This window comes from Papio anubis, chromosome 7, assembly GCF_008728515.1.
Source record: "Papio anubis isolate 15944 chromosome 7, Panubis1.0, whole genome shotgun sequence".
NCBI classification, from domain to species: domain Eukaryota; kingdom Metazoa; phylum Chordata; class Mammalia; order Primates; family Cercopithecidae; genus Papio; species Papio anubis.
This window is the reverse complement of record NC_044982.1, coordinates 37,563,275-37,579,983: the sequence shown is the minus strand read 5'-3', so window position 1 is coordinate 37,579,983 and position 16,709 is coordinate 37,563,275. Positions and strand designations below refer to the sequence as shown.

General features: G+C 40.4%; 1 protein-coding gene across 5 annotated transcripts in view; it reads right to left on the bottom strand.

The window, feature by feature from the left end:
- The window catches only part of DCAF5 (DDB1 and CUL4 associated factor 5), a 108,396-nt gene that overhangs the window by 18,673 nt on the left and 73,014 nt on the right, over window positions 1–16,709 (bottom strand). For all 5 annotated transcript variants that reach the window (XM_009211814.2, XM_003901967.3, XM_017961272.3 and 2 more), the window contains exon 7: window positions 9,362–9,428. In XM_009211814.2, coding sequence (XP_009210078.1) covers window positions 9,362–9,428 — 67 coding nt within the window. The remainder of the gene's footprint in view (window positions 1–9,361; window positions 9,429–16,709) is intronic.

Here is a 16,709-nt window from a genome sequence, read left to right as displayed (position 1 = left end):
CCTAGGATCACCCTCTCTTGGTTTTCCTTCTACCTCAATTGGTCACTCCTTCTTGATCTCCTTTTTGGATACTCTCCTTGATTCCTTTTTGTTTTCTTGCTATGCTGCCCAGGCTGGAGTGCAGTGGCTACTCACAGTTGGAATCACAGCACATTACAGCCCTGAACTAACAGGTTCAAGTGATCCTCCCACCTCAGTCTCTTAAGTAGCTGGACTACAGGTGCATGCCACCATACCCAGCTTCCTCCCCTTGACTTCTAAAGATTGGAATATCTTAAGGGCTCAATCCTGACTAACTATACACACTTATTTGGTAAGCTCACCCAGTCTTATGGCTTTATACTATCTACATGCTATCCAAACTTAAAATTGTTATTTCTAGTCCAGACCTTTCTCTTGAACTCTAGACCTTCAAACCATTCAACATTTCTACCTGGATGTTTAAGAAACATCTTGAACTACCTGCACTGCCCTCTTCCCTGATCTTTGAGAAAATCCTGATGGTTTTACCTTCAAAATATATCTAGAATCCAACCTCTATTACCCTGGTTCAAGCCATCATCACCATTCACCTGTATCAAATGAGACCCCTACTAGTTCTCATTTCTATTCTTGGCAGCCCCATTCCTACCATCTATCCTCAACTCAGCAGCCAGAGTGATCCTTTTAAAACAAGTCAGATCATACCATTCCTCTGCTCGAAATCCTCTAATGTCACCCCATTTCCTCAGTAAGAGCTTACATGATTGCACACCCGCCTTGCTTCACTCATCACTGACTTCATCTCCCACTATTATCCCCATCCCCCACTCTGCCTTAACACCTTGACTTCCTTGCTGTTTATCAAATACACTAGGTATACTCTTACTTCAGGACCTTCATGCTGGCTCTCCCTGAAATGCTCTTCTACCAAATTTCTGCATGGCCAGCTCCTTAAGCACTTTGAGGCTTTTACTCAGATATGAACTTCTCAATAAGGCCTATACTAAATATTCTGTATACAACCACAACACCGCAGGCCCCCAATACCACCCCAGGCCGCCCAATACCACTTCCTATCTTCCTTACTCTGTTCTACTTTTTCTATAGCACTTCTAACCTTTTAAACATACTACATAATTTACTATGTTTATTGTTCACTGTTTCCCCTGCTAGAACATAAGCTCCACGATAGCAGGGCTTCTGTCTCCACTGTATCCCTAGTCTCTAGAACTGTGCCTAGCACAGAGTAAGGTTTTTAATAAATATATGACGAAATGAAAAGATGTGAGTGTATTAGATGGTGGAACACAAGCATGTAGGAAAAAAAAAATCTCCACATATGGGTTCCATCACCCAATAAGTGCTTCTTTTTTTCCAATCTTCCTGCAGCCGATTTCATATCTTTTTTTTTTTTTTTTTTTGAGACAGGGTCTCATTTTGTTCCCCAGGCTGGAGTGCAGTGGCATGATTTTGGCTCACAGTAATCCCACCTCCCAGGCTCAAGCAATCTTCCTACCTCAGCCTCCCTAGTAGCTGGGACTATAGGGACATGGCGCCACGCCTGGCTAATGTTTTGTATTTTTTGTAGAGATGGGGTTTCACCATGTTGCTCAGGCTGGTCTCAAACTCTCGGGCTCAAACAATCCTCCTGCCTTGGCCCCCCGAAATGTTGGGATTACAGGTGTGAGCCACCTAATCCAGCACAGATATTCTTTTTTTTCTTTTTTTTTTTTAAGATGGAGTCTCACCAGGCTGGAGTGCAGTGGTGCGATCTCGGCTCACTGCAACCTCTGCCTACCGGGAGTTCAAGCGATTCTCCTGCCTCAGCCTCCCAAGTAGCTGGGACAACTGGCATGCACCACCATGCCCAGCTAATTTTTGTATTTTTAGTAGAGATGGGGTTTCGCCATGTTGGCCAGCATGGTCTCAATCTCTCAACCTCGTGATCCGCCCGCCTTGGCCTCCCAAAGTGCTGGGATTACAGGCATGGAGCCACTGCGCCTGGCCCAGATATTTTTACAGCATTTTTACTATAATGTAGTAAGTAGGAGCAGAGAAATAAAGGGGCTGAAATCCTACCTATCCTTCAGGGTCCTCTGAAATGCTAACTGCATGAAAACTTTACCAGTCTCCCCAAGTCTCTTCAAGACCTCCTTCATTACCTTTTTTATAGGGCTCAGAAGCCACTTTTACATTGAGTGTATGTGTCTGTGTGTGTGCTCATGCACATCCTTTTTGTCGTCTCTGTTATACTGGAAGCTCTTTGAAGGCAAAAAAATGTTCATTTTTCAGTGGCCCATAGAGCTTTACATGATGTCTTATCTAAGGATACTCAGTAAGTGAACAAATTGAAATTAAAGCCCTCATCATCCTCTCTGCAATAAAGCTTGAAGCTTAAAGCTATCTGCAAAAAAGGGGTTTGGTAAGCAGATTTAAGACAATCTGTTTCATTCTTGACTCCACTGGCAGAATTAAGAGTTTACTGCAAGGGCCGGACATGGTAGCTCATGCCTGTAATCCCAACACTTTGGGAGGCCAAGACAGGTGGATCACCCGAGGTCGGGAGTTCGAGATCAGCCTGACCAACATGGAGAAACCCCGTCTCTATTAAAAATACAAAATTAGCTGGGTGTGGTGGCACATGCCTGTAAACCCAGCTATTCAGGAGGCTAAGGCAGGAGAATCGCTTGAACCCCGGAGGCAGAGGTTGCAGTGAGCCGAGATCATGCCATTGCACTCCAGCCTGGGCAACAAGAACGAAACTCTATCTCAAAAAAAAAAAAAAAAAAAAAAGTTTACGGCAAGACAAGAGACTACTTCTTTTCCTGGTACATCGAGAAAAGGTAACCAAGCCTCTTAGCATTTCAAAAAGGCCCAAGTTAACAGCTGCAGGGTCTTCTAGTCTCAAACCATAAAGAGAAGGACAATCAAGGATACTGACAATACAGACAGAGCAGTGACTGCCTCCTGGAGACCACATAACCACTTAAGAGATGAGAAAAGCCAGATGGGGATAGCCAATGCTGTCAGTACAGCTCAAAGAGCTCCACAGGCATCAAAGCTTAGTTGCACAAAAAAGTCAGTTATGCTGAGTTCTTCTTTCATCATATGTGCCTCACATGTGTTTATAACCAACTACTTGCAACCAGTTAAAAACAGCTGTTTTTTCCAATTACATGGGAGGAAAAAGCAGATACCTAGGCCTAAGTCACTGAGAGTAAATACATGTCTAGAAAAAGAGGACAGAGCACACAAACATATGCAGGCCCATAAAAATGCATTTACAGCTGTTTCCAGCCTACTTCATCAGCCTACTGCCAGTGGGGGCGGTTGCAGTGACTTGGCAGTAAAAATACATGTCTTTCCCTTCCATTCAGGGAAAAATTTGTCACATAAGATAACCTTCTTGAACTACTGATGAGTCAAGGGCAGCCTTCATGCAAGAACAACTCAGTCAGCCATTCCAGGAGGGCAGCAAGGAAGGACAATGTCTTGATCTCTAAGGAGTTATTAAAAGGTGAGAGTGTAGACACAGAGTCTCATTCTTTCATTCTGTTGTTGAAGTGTGCAGCCTCAAACTCCTGGGCTCAAGCAATATTCCTGCCTCAGCCTCCTGAGCAACTGGGACTACAGGCATATGCCACCATGCCCAGTTTTCTTTCTTTCTTTCTTTTTATTATTAGAAACGCAGTCTTGCTGTGTTGCTCAGGCTGGTCTCAAACTCATGGGCTCAACTAATCTTCCTGCCTCAGCCTCCCAAAGTGCCAGGATTACAGGTACAAGCCATTGTGCCCAGTAGCAGTTAGTTTTAAAAAAAAATTTTGTGAAGACAGGGTTCCACTATGTTGCTCAGGATGGTCTCAAAATCCTGAGGCATCAAGCGATCCTCCCACCTCAGCCTCCCAAAGTGCTGGGATTACAGGCATGTGCCACTGTGCCCAGCCGAGAAGGTTTTCTTAGTGAGGAATAACAGTCATTCAGTAGCTACTAAGTACTCTCACAATAATCCTAAGAAAGTACTATTATTGGTAGTGGTGTTAAAATCCTTATTTCACAGGAGTTTGGTAAGATTAGGAAATTTTTCCAAAGCCCCCAGTTGGAAGATAAATGGATCAGGAATTTAAAGTCAGTCCTAACAACTCTATCACATTATGCTTCTTTCCATAAATAAGAAGGTCTTAAGAGTAACAGGCAGCTCAAGAAAAGCAACTTGACCTGTGAAAACCCTAAAGCCCTTTCTAACAAGAATTCAGGGAAAGAGAAGGGAAAGGCAAAATAAATATTTTTAAGAGACACCTACCAACCTTCCCCCAACATTGCCAAATCCATTACTTCCATACTTAACTTACTAGGGAAAAAATGCTTTGGAAATGATGGATCTACACTGATCTTACTATACATAGCAGTAACAATGTCTTATATTTGAATATGCATTGTTTTCAGAAAGCTTCCAAGATTATTAAATCATCACACAATATAAGGCAGGGGAGGGAGACATTTTATATAAGAAACTGAGGCTCAGACAAATACTATTATGTAACTTGCTAAAAATCAGTCATGTAGTTAGTGGTAGTTAAGTTCAAGTTAGAGGACTTGAATTCAGGTATGATTTTAAGTCTAATGCTCCTTTCAATATGTAACACTGGCTCTATATGTAACTGCTAGTCTATTTATTTTATTTTCAGAATTGCCACATAAAAACAGGTGTCCTTCCTACCTACTTTAGAGGTCACAGACATATTCCAATGGACTTTTTCTTTGCCACAGCAAAGTTCCCAGTTCTAGTTCTATTCCTTCCTCTAATTCTTATTTTTATTTTTATTTTTTGAGCTAGAGTCTCTTCTGTCACCCAGGCTGGAGTGCAGTGGTGCGATCTCGGCTCATTGCAACCTCTCCCTCCCGGGTTCAAGCGATTCTCCTGCCACAGCCTCCCAAGTAGCTGGGATGAGGGATGTGCACCACTATGCCCGGCTAATTTTTGAATTTTTAGTAAAGACAGTGTTTCACTATGTCGGCCAGGTTGGTCTCAAACTCCTGACCTCAAGTGATCCGCCCCCCTCAGCCTCCCAAAGTGCCAGGATTATAGGCATGAGCCACTGCACCTGGCCCCTTCCTCTAATTTTTAAAGGGATTTTTAGAATGAGTTATTTAAAATCAACTAAAAAATTGGACCTGATCTTCCCTGGTAGCAAGTTTTATAGTAGATATAAGTCTTATATACTGAAATGATCTCCTCAGCCCACTAGGAAGTCCCGTTGGAAAGACCTATATAGTACTGTTTATACTGCAAATAAATTTAATCTCTTTGGAGTTTGTATAGCAAAAAAACAAAGACTGATTAACAGTCTTCCTGAGCAGGAGCGTGCAGAAGAAAAAGATGGCCTTAACTTTGGCTAACACTCAGGACTGCTCTCCATCTCGTTCTCTCAGCACTTGGCACGCACATGAAACACACAGCAGGCATCAAATAAATGCTGACTGCTTGTCATCTAGAGTCTAGTTCTGATTATGTCATTAGGTATACAATGGCAAGTCAGCTTTCCCTTACTAGCCTGTCTTAGAATCATATATCCAATAGGTGAGAGAAAGAGGGAAGGAGAGAGAAAATGAATGAATGAATGAATGTGTACACACTTATCGTTGGCCCATGATTATTTAAGTCAAAAATACATTAGATTGGATTAAGAGTTTCTGACAAGATTTTCCTCATCTAAGCATTCAAAGTTAGAACTCAAGGGATGCATCCAGCCCACAGATACCTTGTTAGGCTTACTGAACTTTGCTAAATATTTTTTATAGCTATGCATTAATTGCCAACATTTAAAAATTGAGGCATTACATATAAAAATGAGAGGTACCAATATTCCTGAAGCCAGGTTGAAGAGTACGGCTGAAAACAGGAGAAGTTAAAACCATGTATAAAGCATGGGTAAAACTCTTCCCTTGAGTCCACATGGCCAGGAAACCATCCTTTCCCCACATAAGCAGAAGTCTGGGGGTTGCCAACTGACACTGACCCAAAGGAGGTTTTAGACTGGGGATACAAGGTACAGTTGGGGGGTAGGATTAAACAAAAGTCTTCATATAGATCTGTAAGACCCACAGCCTTATTTCCCTATTTGGCTCTTAGAGCCATAGTTTAATTACCAGGCAAATACTCTCTAGGTAGGAGAATGAAGATTCCTCTCTTGGGAAACTGACTGATTTCAATAGTAGAAAGTCAACACAGAATGTCTAATATTGAAAATCCAAAAATATAAGCATGTTATAGGCAAAGGTAGAGAAAGGGACTGCTGTGCTTTTAAAAAATAAGCTTTATAATATTTGATTTAAAAATTATATAGCTCTATTACTTTGATAAAAAAAGTATTTAATTACAAAAATAGTGGAGGTAATAAAAAAGAACAAGAAGGAAGAATAGAAAGAAAAAGAGAAGATCCATGAATACGAAAAAATAAAAGAGACCAGGCACAGTGATGCGCACCTGTAGTCCCAGATACTTGGGAGGCTTAGGCAGGAGGACTGCTTCAGCCCAGGAGCTCAAGGCTGTATGTAGTATGCTATGATTGTGCCTGTGAATAGCCACTGCACTCCAGCCTGGGCAACATAGTGAGACCCTGACTTTTTTCTTTTTTAAAGAGAGAGAAAAGAAAAAAAAATGTGGGTGGGATCTGTCAGAATAGTGGCAGAAGGGCTGAATCCTCAAATGAGTCAAGACATGCAAAAAATAATCTTAAAAGATACTTTAGATACATACAGAGCAAGATGATGATCAAAGGGACAGACTTGCTGTGATTGACGATGTGAGCTGAAGAGCGATACAGAGAAAACAAACCCTCAATTACAGTTAGTGAATCCAACAACAGGGATAGTCATAAGGTCTTGTCCTTGTGCACAAAGAAGCCCAAGTACCAAGTAAAGGATGGGGATGCAGAACCAACCACAGCCCATGTGGAAAGTATTAATAGATCATGGGTTCTGTGGCCTCTAAAAAAGCTTATGTGACACTGGATGTACTTTCTGAAACACTGCATAGTGCACTTTAGAATAAAGCAGCCAAAGATTCTTATCTGGCCTGGTCAGACTAAATCTGCTAGATGTATTCCATTAATCCATAAACAGGGGTAGAACAAATTCAGGAGAGAAAATCAGTACAGCAGAGGAATTGACATAATTATTTTTTAAGGAACTACTAACTAAACTTAGGGGTACTATCTCTGGAGAACATCTAGAAGGTGACATGAGAACTTCCTTATAAGAAGGGCAAGGGACACTAGGGATGCATGTGCACAGAGAGAAGTGAGAACATAGTGAGAAGGTGGCCAAGGAGAGAGACATCGAGAGAAATCAAACCTGCCAGCACCTTGATCGTGGACTTCTAGCCTGCAGAACTGTGAGAAAATAAATTTCTGTTAAGCCACCCAGTCTGTGATACTTTGTTACTGCAGCTCTGGCAGACTAGATGGTCCATATCCTAAATCAGTAAAGAAAGCAGCAGGGGGCCAGCCACAGTGGCTCATGCCTATACTTCCAGCACTTTGGGAGGCCAAGGTGGGATGATCACTTAAGCCCAGAGTTTGAGGCTACAGTGAACCAAGGTCATGCCACTCCACTCCAGCCTGGGCAAGAGAGTGAGACCCTATCTCTTACCAAAAAAAAAAAAAAAAAAAAAAAAAAGAAAGCAGCAGGGAGAAGAAGAAAACCTACGATACTATTGCTAATTCTTTCCTATTGTCTCTATTCAAACTTGAAAAAGATTCCAGAGAATAGTCCTGAGGAGAAGAAGGATTATCCACATTCTATTTTTAAAGTCATACTAACTTAATAATTAAAAGCTTTCCAAGATCAGGTAAAAGATACAATTAAACCCAAAGATTACTTCTCAACGAATCAAGCTAGGATTTACAGGGGTGAGAGACTTGTATCTACAACCACCTCAAGTGCTAGAACTTCACTTTTTGTTCAGGTAGACTACTGGCTGTTCCATTTGCTTGTGCTTCAAAGGTAAGCTATTTCACTCATGCTTTCTAAATTCTAGAAGGGGAAAAGCCCTTTTGTAACTTCTTTAGTAACTAGACCGCAGCAAATGTTGAGTTATGCCAAAAGTGGGCCTCAACAGGTTTTGAAAGGCAGATATTTGGTAAGAATATTGTTAATTCAGCAACAGCCAAGAACTTCCCTAAACTCTGAGCACTACTATAGACATGCTTTGTGTAATATACTGGGCATAGTCCTCTAATTTTCCTAAAGGCCTTTTTTCAGCTTAATGTCATGTATCACCTGGAACAGATGGCTATATTGAGCTGTTTGAGTATTAAAAACAGACATTTTTCTACCATTAGGTAACACTCATTGAGCACATGAAGACACTATTATCAAGAATGAAGATTAAGAAACAAACCATCCTAAGAAAAAAAAGGTAAAAAAAAGAAAAAAAACAGTAAGTAAAAAGAACGAAGAGGTATGATCCACACTTTTGAAAGCTCAGATGGCTTAAATACAAATTTATGGAAAGCTGTAGGCTTTTTTCAGAATACAACTACAAAAAAATGTAGAAATATTTCTTCCTAATTTCTCTGACATCCTGGGTCAACAAAGCCCCAGGGAACATACCTGTCCATCAACAGAGAAAGCCTCCCTTTAGTTAACATGACCAGGGAGGACAAAGGAAAGAAAGAGCCTTACCAACTGTTTGTAGAGTAATAAGCAAGAATATGAAGATGGATAATACAAGCAAAGCACGTAAAAGCAAGACAAAAACATTCCAGGTGTGGGCTGGGCGTGGTGGCTCACGCCTGTAATTCCAACACTTTGGGAGGCTGAGGAGGGGAGATCATCTGAGGTCAGGAGTTCGAGACCAGCCTAGCCAACATGGTGAAACCCTGTTTCTACTAAAAATACAAAAAATTAGCCAGTGTGGTGGCGTGTGCCTGTAATCCCAGCTGCTCAGGAGGCTGAGGCAGGAGAATCACTTGAATCTGGGAGGCAGAGGTTGCAGTGAGCCGAGATACCACCAATGCACTCTGGCTTGGGCAACAAGAGAGAAACTCCATCTCAAAAAAAAAAAAAAAAAAAAATCCAGGTTTGAAATAGGAGGAGATTGGAAATAAAGGACATAAAGGAGATCTATGAAGTCTGAAGAAAGGTTCTTAGGAGGAAAAAAAAAATCTAAGCATCATTTATGTCAGATAAAGCTATGTCTGAGGGATATAGTTTAATCTGGTTTATAATTTTTATTTTTAAATTTCCTTTGGTCACAGCTTATGTCAGAAGAGAAGTGTTGTCCTCTACTGCTAAAGATCTGTCCCCTCAGGGCACAGCATATCAAAGGTCAACAGAGCCAGCAATAGCAGTATGTTCATGTGAAGGATATACTCACCTGCTTCTGGATCTGCAGGAATTCTCCACATGTACAGGTTGAAGTCATCAGAGCCTGAAAGGATATACTGTTGGAACAAAAAAATATATAGATAACATTATATAACATAGAATAAATACAATATATAATATAATAATAAACATATTAATTTTTTTTGAGATGGAGTCTTGCTCTGTTGTCCAGACTGGAATGCAGTGGTGCAATCTCGGCTCACTGCAACCTCTGACTCCTGGGCTCAAGTGATTCTCCTGCCTCAACTTCCCGAGTAGCTGGGACTACAGGTGCGTGCCACCACGCCCAGCTAATTTTTTGTATTTTTCAGTAAAGATGGGGTTTCACCATGTTGGCCAGGCTGGTCTCAAACTCCTGACCTCAGGTGATCCGCCCACCTTAGCCTCCCAAAGTGCTGGGATTACAGGTGTGAGTCACCACAATTGGCCTAAACATATTGATTTTTAATATATCTATCTGTACAGAGATTTCCTTTAAATAAACAACATAAATGGGCATATATTTATAGGGCACCACACAGTAAACACCCTCTTAAAAATACCTGCAAATCAAAAGGCATGTTAGCTAAACTCAGCAACAACAAAAAAATGACCTAATTCAAAAAGGTGCAAATTAGACAGTTCTCCAAAGAAATATACAAATGGCTAGTAAGTACATGAAAAGATGCTCAACATCACTAATAATTAGAAAAATGCAAATCAAAACCACAATGAAATACTATTTCACACCCATTAGGATGACTATTACCAAAAAAAAAAAAAAAAGACAAGTATTGGCAAGGATGTGGAGAAAGTGGGAACTCTTGTGCATTGCTGGTGGGAATGAGTAAGTGCAGCTACTGTAGAAAACAATATGGCAATTCCTCAACAAGTTAAATATAGAACTACCATATGATGCAGCAATTACAATCCTAGGTATATATCCAAGAATTGAAAGCCGGGACTCTAAGAGATATCTGTATACCCATTTTCATAGCAGCATTATTCATAATAGCTAAAAGGTGGAAACAACCCAAGGATCTACTGAGAGACGAATGGATAAACAAAATGTGGTAATACATACAATGGAATATTATTCAGCCTTTAAAAGGAAGGAAATTCTGACACATGCTACAACAGGGATAAACCATGACATTATACTAAATGAAATAAGGCAGAAACAAAAAGACAGATACTGTATGACTCCACTTATATGAGGCACTGAGAGTAGTAAAATTCACAGAAAGAGCAAGTGGTTGCCAGGGGCTGGGAGGAGGGAGAATAAAGAGTTATTGTTTGTTGGGGAGTTTCAGTCTGGGATGATGAAGAAGTTCTGAAGGTGGATAGTGGTGACGGCTGCACAGCAATGTGATTGTACTTAATGCCACTGAGCTGTGGATTTCTAATGGTAAATCTCATGTTATGTATATTTTACCACAATTTAAAAAAATTTTAATGCAGAATGTAAAAACTAGGAGCTTCCCAGAGATCTTTTACATAAGGCCAAGTATCCTGAACTTCTCTACTGCCAGCTGATACCTTTGAGCAGGAAGCCATCACCAACATAGCCATGAATTAGTGCCTGGGCATAAGCAGTGGTCTTTTATGTGGCAGCTCCAAACTGCTTGATCTCAAAAAGGACACTGTACCAGATCTACTCTAATGTGAACTCATAAAAGCATTCTCTAACATTGTCTAATAGCAACCAGAGAGTAATTCTGAGAGTTCATTTATTTCCAAAGATTAACATAAGTGTTTTACTTTAAGCTGAGGTCAGCATTACTTCTTCCTGTCTTTTGCCCCCATCTGCTCATTTCCCTGAAAAAGAACGGTCTACTGTTTTCCTTTTGTGTGTGTGTGTATGTGACAGCGTCTTGTTGTGTTGCCCATGCTAGAGTGCAGTAGTATGATCATGGCTCACTGCAGTCTCCACTTCCTGGGCTCAAGTGATCCTCCCGCCTCAGCCTCCCCAGTAGATGGATAACAGGCACGCACCACGACACGTAGCCTATTTATTCATTTATTTATTTATGAGACAGGGTCTCGCTCTGTCACCCAGGCTGGAGTGCAGTGGCACAATCATTGCTCATTGCAGCCTCGACCTCCTAGGCTCAAATGATTGTCCTGTCTTAGCCTCCAGAGTAGCTGGGACTACAGGCAGGCACCACCACACCCAGCTAATATTTTGTGGAGACAGGGGTCTCACTTTCATTGCCCAGGCTGGTCTCAAACTTCTGGGCTCAAGTGATCCTCCTGCCTCAGCCTCCCAATGTGTCGGGATTATAGGCATAGGCTACAGTGCCTGGCCAGGTCTAGAGTTTTCTAAAGAAAATATCATACTTGAAAACGACATCAAACAATCCCCAAAAAGTATAAGTCCAACATACACACAACCTCCTACCTAACATAAATTACTAAATACTGTGCAATCATTTAAAATCAATTTTCTAGCCTTCAAAACACTTGTAGGAACATGAGAAAAAAGGCAAAGACAGGTAGGCTTAAAGATGAAGAAAATGCTGTCTATAGGGATTAGGTAATAAGGGCACAGTGGAAAAAGCAGTAGGCTCAGTTTCTTTATCTGCAAAAGGAGAGAACTGGACTGGTGGCTCTGTGAGGCTCATTTAATTCTAAGATTCTATGATTACTCTGTGAAGGAATGTTGGAAGCTGGATTAGACCCAAAAAGTCCCTAAGCTGCTAGCCCAAGTGATTTCATAAGTCACTCCACAAACATGCTCAAGACAAGGAAACTCATAAGGCTCATCTTGTTAAACTTTAATTTAAAAGCTTCCTAAACAACAACAACAACGAAAAAACATGATTTAAAAAATGGGCCAAGGACTTGAATAGACATTTCTCCAAAGAAGTAGAACATGGCCATATACAAATGGCCAATAAGCACATGAAAAGATGTTCAACATCACTGATCATTAGGGAAATGCAAATCAAAACAATGAGATACCACCTCATATCCATTAGAATGGTTACTATCAAAAACAAAACAAAGACCCACAAAATAGTTCCCCCCAAAATCAAAGATAGAATTATCATATGATCCAGCAATTCCAATTCTGGGTATACATCCAAAAGTACTGAAAACAAGATTAGAGATACTTGCAACCTATGTTCATAGCAGCACTGTTTACAACGGCCAAGAGGTGGAATCATCCCCTATGTGTCCATCAACATCATTCAGCCTTAACAAGGAAGGATATTCAGACACATGCTACAACATGGATCAACTCTGAGGACATCACATCATGCTAACCGAAATAAGCCAGTCACAAAAAGACAAATACTATATGATCCTACCACAGTAGTCATGAAAATTCAGACACAAAGTAGAAAGGTGGTTGACAGGGCCTAGTGGGAGGGGAAATGGGGAGTTGATTTTTAGTGGGCACAGAGTTTCAGTTTGAGATGAAGAAGTTCTAGAGATGGATGGTGGTGATGGTTACACAACAATGTAAATGTATATATTTAATGTACACTTTTTTTTTTTGGAGACAGAGTTTCTGCCGCCCAGGCTGGAGTACAGTGGTGCAACCTCAGCTCACTGCAACCTTCACCTCCCGGATTCAAGCGATTCTCATGCCTCAGCCTCCCCAGCGGCTGGGACTACAGGCGGGCGCCACCATTTCCTGTTACCTGTTACGTGTTTAAAAGAGGCTATGAACTTCATGTGGAATTCCTGCTACCCTGCCCCCCATACCACTGCAAACTAAACAAACAAAAAATAGTATTTAAAAAGATTGAGCCCAGTGGGCTTATCAGGGGTTTTACTATTTCATTGTGAAGCATCAGCGCTTTCCTAGTTGTTCAGCTATTCACCAGGACAAAGCCATGAGAAGGGAAAACGGGATTCCCAGACAGAATGCTGACTCAGAAGACTGCCTTAGAAGGAAGAAAACTCTCCCAGAGTTAAGGCCTGTTGGGTTTAATATGACAGCTCCTAAAATATGCAGAAAATGCATAAAATGTACAGGCTTCCTCTTAGGGATAAAGGCAACTCCTGACCTCTCTTCCTCTTGGAACTGTTCTTCCACCCACCACAAGAGAACAGCTCGGGATGATTTTTAAGGGGGCGCGTCTTGCCTCACTGCCATCTAGTGAGGGCATTTAAGTGTTCACACACTCTGGAATCACAAAACTGTCCTGCGGAATTCATTATGGCATTTCACAGTTGTCTGCTGGATGCCTTCTAGCATTAAAAGTTGGCTGCCTGGGTACTGCTGACTATAAGGACAGAAATAAAAGTGAGGTCATTCCTTTATTCATTAAACAAATATTTATTGAATGTCTAATACATGTTAGGCATTGTTCCAGGGAAGGGAAGGCAGAGTTGATCAAAAGAGACCCTGTTCCTGTCTCATGAAGCTTACATTCTATTGATGGGAGGGGGAAAATATTATAGACATATATAATACGGGGAGAGCAAAAAAAGTTAAACACAAAAAAACATATATAATGTATCCAGTGGTGACAAGTATTATAGAGAAAAATTAAACAGCAGGTTAGCGCATATAGGGGGTGCTGGGGGTTGGTGTGTTAGTTTCCGTTTTACAGAGGGTGGTCACAGAAGGCCTCTTTGATAAAATGGTATTTTGAATAGAGCCTTGAAGGAAATGAGGGAGCAAGTTATGTGGATATCTGGGAGAAGAGTATTCCAGGAGAGCGGACAGAGTTCTGGCTATTTTAAAATATAAGGTAGCCATTAAGAGCTCTTTTGTCTTTTTTTTTTTAAGTTTTGTGGAAATAAAGATTATTTCAAGTTAGCTGAGTACAGAGATACATTTACTATCATAAGAGCAGCTAGAAACATTCCTGTCTTCTAAAGCTATGTTGAAAGGGTCATCCCCTCCCGGACTCAGGCTGGCTAGGGCCACCGAGTGGGGCCTTGCTGATGGTTAGTGCTTAAAAGGACCACCAGGACACTGCAGGTCTAGGTGGGCCATCTTACAAATATTTGCTGAAGGATACAAGGAAATATAAGCAAGAAAACAAAGATCAAACAGTGCCCATGGCACTGCTTCACTACCAAAAGAAACAAACCCAAAGTACTTCATTATATTAAAACTTAAGAAACACAGTAATTATTTCAATTAACCAGAAAACTGGACTTCACCTCAAGAGGTGAAATTGGAGGCACAGGTTTTTCTCTCTGTCTTTTCTTTATCTTGATGATCTAATTTCAAACAGTACCTGCTCATTCTCACCCAGGAAATCTGGTGTTTGGGGTCTGAAGCTGACCTGGAGTAAAGTGCTTCTGGCCTAGATAACAGAAAGGCTCAGCAGCAGACACTTCTATATAAATAGGCAAGCTATAGAAACTTAATAGAAAAATTGGTTACCCCAAATTCCTATGTTTCATATTTTTTATGACTTCACAACCAACGTTCATATTTCATACACTACTGTGAAAAAAACTAAAAATTACTATTCAACTTTGGAAAGGCAAAAACTAAATAAGGTGATAAGAAGTTTGTGGCCAAATGGGGACATGAATATGAAGAATTCATTGCCTTCTCTAAGTTATTTTTTTAACATCATTCTAAACATTGAGGGGGAAACCACAAATTAAAAACTCACTTCATGTTCTGCTTCTGTGCTTAAAAAAAAAAAAAAAAGGCAATAACAAATGTAAGAGGAAAAAATAAATAATAAGATTTAAAAGAATATAAGAGAAAATAAAAAACAAAAAAACGAAACTCACTTCACAGAGCCTTTTATCTTATATTCTATTGAGAAGAACAGGGCGGGGCTCCAAGAGGAAGAAAGAATGTTTTAGATACTTCATTATCTAGGCAATAAAGTCTCCATTTCCGAAAACACCCTGAGTTGAGGGGGAAGTAGGAGATCCACAGACTATAATTAGATCAGAGTGGAAGATATATTTAATTTTTGTTTGGTTTTGTGGGTAAGGCGGGAAATATCAATGCTAAAATGAACGTGAGTTGTTGTGTGGACACACATTATCCCTAATCCTTCCCAGCTGGCCACAAAGGTTAAAAGTTGGCCACATTCTGATTCACCTCACTTTTCATTCATTCTGTGGTCCAAGAGGGCAAGCTATTTACTGATCTGAATGTTTACTGATCTAGACATTTTAAGTAGGGTTAACCTGAGGCCAGTGCATGGTGGGGTTTCATCCAATCCACTGTCAGTATGGAGATACTAACTTGCTCAAGCATAGGAACAGATCAACAACCCCCTCTCAATAGATTTCAGGAAGGAACCACCATCACGACCACTACGAAGAACAACATTGAAAAAGATTACTGATTGGTATCTGTCACTGTCTCACTGACCCAAATGTCCTCTGTCAATCCATTGACCTTTATAGAAAATGTGTGTGTGTGTGTATTTGTGTGTATGTGTGTGTTTGTGGTGCATGCTTACACAGGATTTGATCTTCTCCAACATCTGTTGATGACGAAGGAAACATATCAATCAGTTACTATTCATTGAGTACTGATCAATTTACCCAGTTCTCTCCAAAGGCTCCTTCCATAGTAATTGATTAATTATTCTCCAGTAAATGGCATGCCTGTCTAATTAGCTGTATTGACTAGGACAGAAAAACCAGATGGCTCGCTAGCCTGGATCAGTAACATCACAGAGACTGCTATTTAAATTTAAATCAAACATAGTTCTTATTTTCCCCTGACCTTCTGTCAGAAGGGGAAAAACAATGTGACTGAAAACTCTGTGATATGCTCTCTAGATGACTATTTCCAGAAAAAGGTTTGCTAATTGGCATATAATATACCTTTGATCATACCATTTATAACCAGTGCTTGCCACAAATACAAAGCAATCAGAGCAAATTTTCTTTGGAAACGGGCAAAGCCATAGATTTATTTTATTTGTGGTAAGAGAAATTTCATTGCCTCCCAATAAAAGCATACAAATATGCATACCCATAAGCTTAACACTATTTTTGCATGTGAAGTTACATTATTCTTGCTGCTTTGAGCCATTTGCCATTTCAGCTCCATTAGGCTTCTGGAATCTTTCAGTTTATTAAAATAACCAACCTTTATGGGTTCTGTGTAGAAAAAATTCTATTAATAAAGGAATATTCCATAAAGGCAGCCAATAACAGTCAAATAATCAACAGAAAAGGAAAAAAATGCTGTAAATTACCAACAGGTGGTTATAACAAAGTGACCAGAAACATGAATCTTTATTTGGCCAACCATTTTGGAAACCTGAGCAAGATGAGGGGCCATTAACCATTAGCCCCCTTCCATGGGCTTCAGTTTTTGTATGTGAGGACTGGGGAGTGAGGAGATGGTAGCACTCACTTCAGTCCATATATGAGTATTTATACTCTTCATTCAAGAAAAGGTGTCC